The following is a 10,921-nucleotide window of genomic DNA, read 5'->3' as shown; positions in this document are numbered from 1 at the left end:
AGGAAACTTGCGAAGAGCGAACGAACCCGGGCAGTCGCGTTTCTATCGACGTCACTAGCCAATGGCAGACTATATGCACCCGCAGGGAATAAAGCGGACTTCCGCTCTATCTCACTCTCCCTCGTTGTTCCTGCCATGCCGTAGGCGTATCGCCCGTTGGGGATTCGATTGTCCACGCACCGCGCTTTCATGCTCAATGATACGGAAAATTGTTGAGTATCAGACAGCTGTCAATAATCAAGTATCCGCCAATCGAGGCCGTGTGATTATATAGACAGATAAAAAAACGTGTCTCTATGTAAACGATCTAAACAGATAAAAACCATCGAAAGCAGTCCCGAAAGCTATTCATACTTATGAATACACCGCCGTTTCGATGAACACATGTCACCGCGGAAAATAAAACACGTCTCCCGAGTAAAAATCATGCTCATCTTGCACTGATTATATCACCCGCGTGGTATTATCCGACCTTTTCACTCCTTAACCAAATATATAAAGAGCTTCACCAACGCGTCTTATCAAGGTTTGCGTTGTGTAAGTGGAATAATGCTGTCAGCTTGTTTCCGTGCGCTCTCTGCTTTCTTTTGGTTGTTCTTTGCCACTGCATAGACAACTCCTGCCAGGAAACCTACTAGTACTGCGCTCACGGAACCGAGAGTGACCAGATCCCCAAAGAAAAGCATGCCTGATGCCGCGACTGGAAGCTTGTTCAGTGCACCAACCATACTAGGTACCAATACAAGTCAGTTGTGTGCCTTTTCCCCACCATGGAACTCATCACATACCTGTACGTCGTACTACTCGTCGCTCGTATACACCATGCTGTTGTAAAGGAAATTCCTACCGCGGCCGCGCCGGAGAAGGCAATAGCAAACAGCAAGAAAGTCCTGGTCTCTGGAGGGCTAGACGTTGGAATCGTTTGGTATCGGATTTAAATAGGGTATAGAGGTAGCGCGTGAGTTGGATCGAAAGATTAGAAAATGTAATTTCAATTAAAACTCACAAGCTTTTAGTGAGATTTTCTGAACTCCAGTCCTCCACAAGGAAAGAGAAAACGATAAGAACAGGGATGGACAGCAGATTGTTATAAAACATCGTTTCCCAGTCTCCGAAGTTCATGACTTTGATACGTTTGCGCATCGAAAGCACCTAACAGCAAATCGTTCAGCCAACTTCCCATCGCAGAAGACAGGACACCCATATTGGTTGCCAAGAAAAGTCTCACAAAAGCCGCAGATGTGATGCAGTTGAAGAACATCCAGAAATATCCGATGTTCAGCTTCGTGAGCGCACTCTGGACAGCGTGTAAACCGCCTATGGCCGCGGCTGGATCCTGTGAAGACCAGGTCGTATCCAAGGCATTTGCAATATCGGACCATGCGGCAATGATTGAAGATATGACCTAGGAAATGTCGGTTGAGGTGCACCTCATACCAATTAAGAGGGTGAGTTACCATTATTATAAAGGACAAGAAGGTGAGGCCTGTCACCCGTCCGCCAAACCAGATAACTTCCCCGTAAGCCTGACAATCTCGATCAGAAACTCTCTGCAAACTCTCTGCAAACTCAAAAGCGTAACCTACGATTAAAATGATAGTCAGGTTCTTGAATATGGTGTACACTGGAATGCTGAGGTATTGCTAGAGAAGGTGACCAATCAGCATCAAAATTATGGAAGCAAGGTTAGGCAAGGAAAATGGCTACGTACTATGCTCTTTGATCCCGTGTATATCACACTAACTAGTAGCAAGCTTATAGGAGACCATTTCTTCGCATCCTCCATGTCAAAATCTCGAAAAGAAATAATTCCCGCCTTCTTCACAACCATGACGCACGCAACACAGACAGTGGATTGGATCGTCAGAAGCAAAAAGTTCATAGAAAAGTCTCGTCCGGACACCACAAACTACAAGACCCATAAGTAATTTCCAAGAAATAATCGTGTCACAGACACATACCTTGTTGACAACTGTCATGAGTATCGAGGCGCAACAGTAGGAAACGATAGGTAGGACTTAATGGAAAGTAGAGACATTTCAACAGACAAAAATAGCTTCCATACGAGCTTGACACTTACCAGCTGTAGAGACACCTTCCTTCGAGGAAGCGCCCGTAGCTAAAGCCTTCTTGTACTGCGCCATATCCTCTTCTCCTCGTTCATCCTGTGGCAGTTGCTTATACGACGCAGACGGTGAACGTTGAGGCGTTGGTCCAGACATCCTTTAACCAAAAAGTTGGCCGATTTAGAACAAACCAACAAGGGCTACTGGGCACAGATAAGGACCAGCGGTACCGATAGCAAAGTCTTCAACTCTCGGTGAAGTCCAAAGCGGAATGCCGTGTTGTCACTAGGCAAACTGTTTGCCGACGTTGGATCGGTAGCGAGTGTCTCTGAGTCTTGAAGCTTGGTGAAAAGCAGAAGACAAATGTACTGCTGGCAGATTCGTTATTCGTCGAAGGTTGCACGCCGCACCGGATGGGCGTAAGTCGGCGAACGGAGGCCGCTGGAAAGAAAAAGAAAAAAGAAAGTGCTAGGAAAACAAAACATATCATGAGTTGATATTAACATAGAGAATGGGAATCCGCAGCCAGAAGCAACAGGACAGCAGACCACTCACCTTGCTGCTGAGCTGGAGGAATTCTATAAGTGTATCTATTGGAGAGGTTATCCGCAGTGCGTCGGCGCGGACTTGTGGGATTTGGCACACGTGCTCCGAGATCACGCGTTGGCCCAAAGGCAACTTTAGTGCGCGTCTAACACACAAGAGAGCATACGCGCTTTTAATCGACTGCTCTTGCTTGCTTTAAATTCGTGCCAATGAGCGCAACACAACGCAAGGACCGTCTCTATGGTCAATTCGCCGCGAATCTGCAGCTGCTTAAGCAGCATTCAGCTCGCACTACGGACCTTGTAGAAGGATTACAGGGTGACCTTGACGCGATGCGAACATTCGCGGGCATTCACGCAGCTCAGTAAGTCACCGATTCTCGGTGCCGTCGTAACTCTGACTCGTGTGGGACTGCTTAGATTTATGACGGTGGCCGCTGGACTGAATCCGGAACACGATCATGAACCAAGCTCGGCTCCGCAGAAGTAAACATGCCAGTAGAGATTGGTATATGCTGTGTCGACGGGATACCCATTATGTCACTCCTTGTGTGGAAGTTGAATGGATCATTGCATGTAGCCTATGCTAGACATCAGTCTTCGAGTTCTGGTGAGCACTTCGTGATGCTGAAGGGTGGCTCAATCCCATGTCCTAACTCTATGCCTCACGCCCATGTAGCTGCAGATGTGCTTCTGAATCGTATTATAGCCTTTTCCTGTTTTGCTCGCATACTTGCTCGCGGAGCTGCAAGACATATATATATATATCACAACGCCGTTCTACCCCACTCTCATTCTGCACTGCTCAGATCCTCCGCAGGTCACCGTAGTGACTCGTCAAGAGCTCTTTTACGCAACTGTTCATCTGATCAAATATAACAGTTGTACAGCGTCTTACCAAGGAACTATCATCTTGCACTTTACACACGCCTTTTTACGAAGTCGAGCTGACATCGATGACGAAGATACACAAAAAACATATTGGTGGATATTCTATAAAAGCAGCTTGAAGCATCATACATCGACATCGTAGGACCATTCTCAATATGTCAAACATTCATCTGAAGATGGACAAGCTCTCCGACTTGACCGGTAAAGTCGCCTTAATCACTGGTGGTGGCACCGGGATGTAAGTAATTTCATTGAAATTACAATATCCTGAGTAGATATTGACAGACTTTCTCGTGTAGCGGCTTCATGATGGCCAAAGGTTTGGCAGCTAATGGTGCTAAAGTCTATATCACTGGTCGTCGCTTCGAAGTACTTCAAAAAGCCGCAGAACAGAAGTTTGAAGGCGCAGGTCATATAGTGCCGTAGGCCCTTCCTTCTTCCTTTCGTATGAGCTCACTTTAAGCTCGTCACACTATAAAAAAGTCTGCAAATGGATGTCACTGTTAAGGAGAGCATTCTTTCCATTGTCCAAAAGATTAAGGAATCCGACGGAAAACTAGATGTCCTAATTAACAAGTAAGCATATAATTTAAACACACTTCAATTAGTTCCCGACGAACTTTTCATTCAACAGTGCAGCCACTGACGGCCCGAGACTGCGCACATCGTTCAACAGCGAAGATGCATCACAGAACCAATCCATCAGTGCATACGGACGAGAGCTTTTCGACATTCAGTCATTTGAGGACTGGGGTTCCCTCGCTCAGACCAATGTAGCCTCATACTTCTTCGTCACGATGGCTTTCCTAGATTTGCTCGTCGAAAGTACATACGGTAAGGAGGGTGAACAGCGAGCATCATCAACATCACCAGCGGTGCGGGTCAGACCAAGCTTCCATTCGGATACGTGAGTCTACAAAGCTGAAATTCTGTACCCCGAACTAAATTAATACATTATGCCGCATGGTGTCACTCTTAAAGTACGCCTACGCGAGCCTTAAAGCCGGCACTGCTCACTTGACTCGTCTACTAGCCACAGACTTGGCCTTGAAGCGTGCACCGATCCGCGTAAACGCGATTGCTCCCGGCGTCTTCCCCTCCCAGCTCAACCACTGTTCTCTGGAAGAACTCGAGGAATACACAAAGACACCTATGGTCTGCTTGCAGCCAATTCCACTTCGTCGTCCCGGAAGGTGAGAAGTTGTCTCCTGTGTTTGAAAAGTTTATAAATTATTGATATTGTTTACCTGGATGGAAGGGAACATGAAATAGCATCCCTGGCTGTCTATTTAGCTTCCCCGGCCTCTTCCTATCTCCATGGACAGGAGATCAACATTGATGGTGGTTTGCTTATTGTAAACCCTTAAGTTTATGGGACTAGTTAGGTTCGATAGTCACATCGTTTGGTCCATAATTGTACTTGAAAGAAAGTGGAATAAAGGCTTTTTTTTGTCGTGTATCTGACGTATGAGTTCAGTTACTTTGTCCTAATGTTTCCGGAGAATCTTGATGGCAAGACGAAGGAATATCATCTCTTAGGTTTAGCGTTACTGGACGGATGACTTATAAATCGTGTCGTTTTGTGAGCAAGACATTTTCAATGAAGTGGGCCAGCAGTGCAAGGGCATTGTATTCACTTTACACAAATAACAAACGGGGTGTTCAGCTTAAATGAACATGATCAGAACAACAAATCTCATCAGTCGTTCACTCTCGTTAATTGGTTTTTGCTTCACACGGTGATCTTCATCCGACTCGTCTTACAAAGTCCAGTGCTACAAATGTATTTTGATTGCGAAACATATCGTTCGACATGGAGTGGATGCATAACATAAAAGCTTAAAGCGTATGGAAATGGCGCGAAAGAGACAGGTGTTCACCTCGCAGTTGGAGGTTTGGTACCCTGCATTATGACCATTAGTGGGTAAAAGAATTCGATGAATTGAGACGACATACAGGCTGGAAGGTGTACGTGAGGTTGCACTTCCCACAGTACTGGCGGTCTTTGTGGAAGGCCATCTATGAAACGATTGAGCACAATGCAAAAGCACAAGCTGTATAAGAGCACGTACGAAAACACCAGCGCCGCACTCCGCATTCGGGCATTCACGACGCAGACGCTGAATCTTCCCATCGGAGTCCACCTTATAGTATTTCAAGATGGCCATTTTAACCTTCTTGCGCTTGTGCTTGATTTTTTTCGGGGTCTAGGGTTCGCAACATGACTATCAGTGGTCTGGTAATCAAGGTCAAAGGCTGAGTCACGCACATTGTAGGTCTTCTTCTTCCTCTTCTTCGCACCACCTCGCAATCTGAGCACAAGATGAAGGGTGGACTCCTTCTGGATGTTGTAGTCGCTAAGCGTACGGCCATCCTCGAGCTGTTTACCAGCAAAGATTAGACGTTGCTGGTCAGGTGGGATGCTACATGTACAGCCATCTGAATAAGCCCTCGACCCAGATTGCAGTTGGAAGCTCACGTACCCCTCCTTATCCTGGATTTTGTTCTTGACAACATCGATGGTGTCGGAGGACTCCACCTCAAGGGTGATAGTCTTACCCGTGAGGCTGCGGATTCGAGTCAGCACGTACCCTCAGCGCGTTTCTGCATATGCAAAAACGTACGTTTTTACGAAAATCTGCATCGCTAAAAAGCGATAAAGCAGTTAAGAAGTGTAGCTAGTACGAGTTGATGCAGATGTGGTGAGGACGGAGGTGACCTTGTCTATCCAACGAGTGTTACCTCTGGAGTCGTTGACAAGCGTCGATGATGTCCACGCGTAACACGAAATTCGTCAGACTCGATTGTACAGTTGCGTACATAAGCTAGTCCCACAATTGAAGTCACGAGATGAAGATGACACGCTAGGCCCTAGAATGGATGGGGTTTTCCGTGGATCCATACCGCGGTAAGGAAACTCTCACAGTAACCGTACCACGGTAAGGATTCCCATGGTTACTGTGGTTTACTGTGTGTCCACCGATGCTGAGGGAAAAAAAATACTCTAACCAAAGACACTCATTTGAACTTGTTACTTTGCTACATCTTACTCCAATACATACTCTAAGCCTAAAAAAAATGTCTCAAAGCTATTCTTCTCTATCTCCTACTAGTATCTATGCTCAGTTTCATTATAATTGTACCAGAGTTCTAGTTTCTACCCCTAGTACTTCTTCTCCCACACTATCCATGCCATCAGCACATTAAGCTGAATTTCATAAACGTCTGGTAGAAGCACTAGCCCTAGCAACTATTCTATTAGCTCCAAAAAGGAAGAGGAAGGCTACTGGTTCAGTGTATAACATGACAGATGAGGAGGTTTGGGATATGAATAATGAGGAAATACTTAGTATGCTTTCTTCCTTTCTTCCTTTCTATCTTTTTTCTTACTCTGTATTGTAGTTCTTTTATTAGTAATGTAGATTATATTATTCTAAATGTATATGTGTTAATATTGGTCAAATAATAATAACTTCTTGTATATTCAGCTCCCTACTGTGTCAAATGGACTTCTCTAACATATCAGCACTATAACATTTCTGTCAGACATGTTAAGCATAATGGAATGAGGAAAATCTTCTTTATCTTCAATTGTATGTATGGCAGTCCAAACTACTAAGAAATCAAGTGTGTACAAATGGGTACAAAGAACAGTACATTACTACTCCTTAATTCTACTATTGCCTGTACTAATTCAAGAGGTCATACAACAAATACTACCCAACCACCTATTATTTATTCTGAAGCTACTCATTGTACTCTCATTACTCTTTACTGTGTAAAAAGTAACTAGCCCTTCAATTTTGTGAAGGATTACTATTATGTACTTAAAGTTGTAATACTCTGACCTAGTGTATCTCTACTGAGCCCTGACACTGTTTCAAGCAACATTAAAGCTATTTATACTAGCTTGTCAATTCAAGTAAGGAACTACTTCAAGGTAAGTACAAATATACTTTTTTCCTTCTACATCTAATTAAATACATTTAGAATTGTGTAAGAAATGTGTATCTTATAATTGATGGTTGGACTGTACTAATTGTTATGATTCTCTACTCTCTTACCTTCAGTTCCAAGGGTTCTGCACCCTTCTGTACCAGAACTCAGGACTTCCATCCCTCAGAGGTGCTGTCTATAGACTATATGTGTGCTGACTCTTACTACTACTCTTCCTTACTTCATCATTCTATTCCTTTGGCTACTCCTTCATTCTTTGTACATTCTATAGTCTCTTACCCTTTGTCCATCCCTTCATTCTTTGTACCTTTATCTTTGACATTCCTTTCTTTCATTCTTCATGGCTTATCATTCTTAGGGGCTCATACTCCCTGAGTGCTCTTGTGTAGTTTAGTATATATAGGTGTACAAGATTAGACTGGTCCTGTAGTCTTGATCTTGTTTACTCTAGGTAGTCCTGTACTCTTAGACTCACTCTATATACTCTACTCTTGTCTCACTCTCTCTCTCTGCCTGTTCTGCAAGTTCTGACTATGTTCTAGTGTTCATGTTCTATATTTCTGTTGTGTAGGATAGTTGTAGCCTGGGTCCCCTTGCTGAGCCTTTAGGTCCCCTCTACACTGTTGCTGACATCAGATCAAGACTACCCATTACTACCCTACAACTCTCCTACATTTCAGGCATTAGCACTTACTGTTGTGTCAATCTCTTTCCTTTGTCCTAACCCTTTTACATTCTTAAATTTTAAACTTTCTAAACTCTTTTAAACTTTTGCCACCCTTCTTCTATTCATTACCCCTTTTAGTTTAGTGCTGATCCCTTTATAGTGTAGACATAGACCCTACTATGCTAACTACCACCCCTACTGTCCTGCCAGATCAGTAGTTACAAGCAGAACTAGCTCAATATGTGTAGACCTCTATCTAAGAGGCTTTTGCCAACCATGTGCCCCCAGCCCCTTCAGAACCTGTTCTGATTGTTCTGGAAGTCACAACCTGTTTTAGAAAGAAAGTGTATGTAGCCCACCCTTTGGACTTCAATGGGCAGCACTTTGAAGACTTCCAGCACCAAGTTAAACTATATGTGGCTACTGCTTCAACCAATCTATTCTCAGATCTTGATTGTGTCCTATTTGTCCTCTCCTTCATGAAGGAAGGTAATACAACCACCTGGGCCTAGAACTGGATTGAAGGTTATTAGATTGGAAGCCTGATCTGACTTTGGAACAACAAGTCATACTCAGAATTCATAGGGCAGCTCTGTACTTCCTTTATTAATCTGAATGAGAAGCACAATGTGTAGAACAAGCTTGTGTCTCTGTGACAGGGCAAACATTCTGCCAATGCCTTCTTTCAGGAGTTCAATATCCTAGTCTGGAAGGCAGGATTCATACTTGGGTTTGATAATGTCCTCATCAGAATGCTTGAAAAAGCTCTTTACTCAGAACTGGTTGATAAGATTCTTAGAATAATGCTGGAACTAGTCACCTACACTGAGTGGAAGACATACACCATCTCCTTTGACTAAGCTACAGCTTGGATGTATCAAGTCTGTGTAGAATACTTACACATGCATCTAGCTCTAACAGTTCTGAGCCCTTGGATTGATCCACCTGTAATTTGTAATCAATCTGTTCTGATAGACATTAGAGAAGCCTGAAAGTAAGGAGCATACTTTGCCTACAGAAAGTCAGGGCACTAAATTAAGGACTGCCTACAGAAGTGACAGTATATCTGTCAGGTCATTAGAGTAATAATGAGTGATGAGCAGGATTTGTAGTAAGAAGCCTTTTCTACAAATCTAGAAGTCACCTTAGAACTCTTAGACTCTAACTACATACTCTAGGATTTTGTAGAGGCCTAACAGTGAATGTAACACTGAAGGGCTATGACTCAGATTTTTTAATAGCCACTTTTGATTCAATGAACACTATAGGATTAGAAGTAAATAAAGTAAGAAAAGTAGAAAAAGTAGAAAAAGTAGAAAAAATAAATCAACAAAATTATTTATTAGAAAGAAAAAAGTTGAAAACAAAAGTAGATAGTTCTCCTATTTCTTCTGATTCTTTTGATTCTTCTCTTTGTACTTTATCTGAGTCTAAATCTGTACAATCTAACCTACTACTTTTACATTCTAAGATCTCAGAATGTTCAGAATGTTACCCAGCCCTGTTTACTACTCAGTAGTTTGTCTATAGTATCAAGCAGGGATGGTCTCAGCTGAGTTTACAGCTGAGGACATGGGTCTGTGTTATAGACTATATTTCTACACAGGGATTACACCTCTTGTTGTAAGTTCACAGGCAACAGGCAGGTCCTTAACCACATAACTACTAGTCCTGAATGTAGCCTCTATCTTTACTTGACTAGGAGTATATCCCTAAGAGTGTTGATAGTACTTGTACTCAGTAGAAGGGGAGTTAATGCCCTTAAGAGTAGTTTAACATGTTTGTATTTTGAGGTGAATAGAGTAGTGTTTTTTGTGTAAAGAGTTTATTAGGAGAGATGAGTGGGTTACAGCTAGTTCACAAGCTGTCCTCAAATAAACTGTTATTGAGTATGATGCTCTTTACACAATACATAAAGCACTTTTTATACTACTCTAATTATTCCTTTATCCTCCTATTTCTTTGCAAGTTGAGTGGTTCTGTTTATCAGATGGTCTGTGTGCTATGTTACAATATTTTTAGTATGTTGCCATATACTCTATAGGATGTGCATTAGTGATTTCATGTGTTCAAAGTATTAGCTATTTCTGTTTTGAGGTAGCAATCTGTGTTAGATCTTTTGTACTGTGTGCTTCTTGTACAGCTATTATGTTTACTTCCTTAGTAGCACTTCTTTTCCTCAGCTAAGCTTAATTAGCCTTTTTATGATTAGCACTATTAGTTCTGAGTTCTGGGTGGCTCTGTCATCATGTGTCTGTATAGTATAATGACCTTTGTGTAAGGCTTGCCTACTTTACACCATTTGTTGAGTACATAGGGGTCTTCAGATCTAAGTTCTATAGATCTGTAGTGTTTGTGTCCTGCTAGTATTATTGGATAGTGGTCTCTGTATATTACTTTAATATTATATTACTTTGTTAGTCCTTCATGATGACTGGTTGTAAATACAGTGCAGCTGTGTGTTCTGTTGTCTCAGATAGTACTCTATATTGAAGCAAATATTTGTGCTGTGTTTTCTTTGTATTCTCAGTGTGTTTTCATTAATAGATGTAATTGTACTGCTTCACATTCCTCATATATTGTTAGGTTGTATATCTTGTATATATGTATCTTAAATGATGCTTCTTTCCTTTCTTGTTTTATTCCTTTGTGTATCACATGTTGTAGTCAATGTTACAGTTGATTGAATAACATTTGATATGCTACTACTTGTATAGTATTTCTTTCTATTTGTATGCTTCTTGTTTTACAGATTTGTTGATCCTGACACATTTGATATGTCATTATTACTTGTA

At 42.3% G+C, this 10,921-nt stretch overlaps 3 protein-coding genes across 3 annotated transcripts; 1 reads left to right on the top strand and 2 right to left on the bottom strand.

Moving 5' to 3' along the window:
- Positions 1 to 257: 257 nt before the first annotated feature.
- On the bottom strand, positions 258 to 2,513 carry FOMMEDRAFT_16184 (GDP-mannose transporter). Its single transcript, XM_007261428.1, has 9 exons — positions 2,081 to 2,513; positions 1,962 to 2,017; positions 1,712 to 1,909; positions 1,587 to 1,643; positions 1,458 to 1,526; positions 1,229 to 1,405; positions 1,007 to 1,152; positions 789 to 905; positions 258 to 729 (listed from the first exon to the last, which is right to left on the bottom strand). The coding sequence occupies exons 1-9, from the start codon at positions 2,220 to 2,222 to the stop codon at positions 522 to 524; spliced, it is 1,170 nt and encodes a 389-aa protein (XP_007261490.1). The 5' UTR covers positions 2,223 to 2,513; the 3' UTR covers positions 258 to 521.
- A 1,144-nt stretch (positions 2,514 to 3,657) lies between these two features.
- Positions 3,658 to 4,869, top strand: FOMMEDRAFT_130698 (NAD-binding protein; the record flags this gene model as incomplete). Its single annotated transcript, XM_007261427.1, has 7 exons — positions 3,658 to 3,740; positions 3,802 to 3,897; positions 3,986 to 4,078; positions 4,137 to 4,327; positions 4,354 to 4,409; positions 4,484 to 4,695; positions 4,761 to 4,869. 7 exons carry the CDS (start codon positions 3,658 to 3,660, stop codon positions 4,867 to 4,869), a joined length of 840 nt encoding a protein of 279 aa, XP_007261489.1.
- Positions 4,870 to 5,227: 358 nt separating this feature from the next.
- Positions 5,228 to 6,279, bottom strand: FOMMEDRAFT_16182 (ubiquitin-domain-containing protein). The gene is made up of 6 exons (XM_007261426.1): positions 6,127 to 6,279; positions 5,986 to 6,069; positions 5,772 to 5,925; positions 5,575 to 5,709; positions 5,459 to 5,521; positions 5,228 to 5,405 (listed from the first exon to the last, which is right to left on the bottom strand). Exons 1-6 carry the CDS (start codon positions 6,144 to 6,146, stop codon positions 5,379 to 5,381), a joined length of 483 nt encoding a protein of 160 aa, XP_007261488.1. The 5' UTR covers positions 6,147 to 6,279; the 3' UTR covers positions 5,228 to 5,378.
- Between the last annotated feature and the right edge of the window lie 4,642 nt (positions 6,280 to 10,921).

Source organism: Fomitiporia mediterranea (genome assembly GCF_000271605.1).
Source record: "Fomitiporia mediterranea MF3/22 unplaced genomic scaffold FOMMEscaffold_1, whole genome shotgun sequence".
Classification (NCBI taxonomy): Eukaryota; Fungi; Basidiomycota; class Agaricomycetes; order Hymenochaetales; family Hymenochaetaceae; genus Fomitiporia; species Fomitiporia mediterranea.
Note: the sequence above shows the minus strand (reverse complement) of the source record. Positions and strands in the feature narration are given on the sequence as shown.

What these genes read in the sequence shown, in the direction of transcription:
- FOMMEDRAFT_16184 (XM_007261428.1), bottom strand. Translation starts at nt 2,222, where the DNA reads ATGTCTGGACCAACGCCTCAACGTTCACCGTCTGCGTCGTATAAGCAA. An exon ending in GGAAGGTGTCTCTACAGCTG is followed by an intron (nt 2,018 to 2,080) that starts GTAAGTGTCAAG and finishes CTTTCCATTAAG; the next exon opens with TCCTACCTATCGTTTCCTAC. An exon ending in GCATCACATCTGCGGCTTTT is followed by an intron (nt 1,153 to 1,228) that starts GTGAGACTTTTC and finishes ATTTGCTGTTAG; the next exon opens with GTGCTTTCGATGCGCAAACG.
- FOMMEDRAFT_16182 (XM_007261426.1), bottom strand. Translation starts at nt 6,146, where the DNA reads ATGCAGATTTTCGTAAAAAC. An exon ending in GGAAGAAGAAGACCTACAAT is followed by an intron (nt 5,710 to 5,771) that starts GTGCGTGACTCA and finishes TGCGAACCCTAG; the next exon opens with ACCCCGAAAAAAATCAAGCA. An exon ending in TCACGTACACCTTCCAGCCT is followed by an intron (nt 5,406 to 5,458) that starts GTATGTCGTCTC and finishes GTCATAATGCAG; the next exon opens with GGTACCAAACCTCCAACTGC.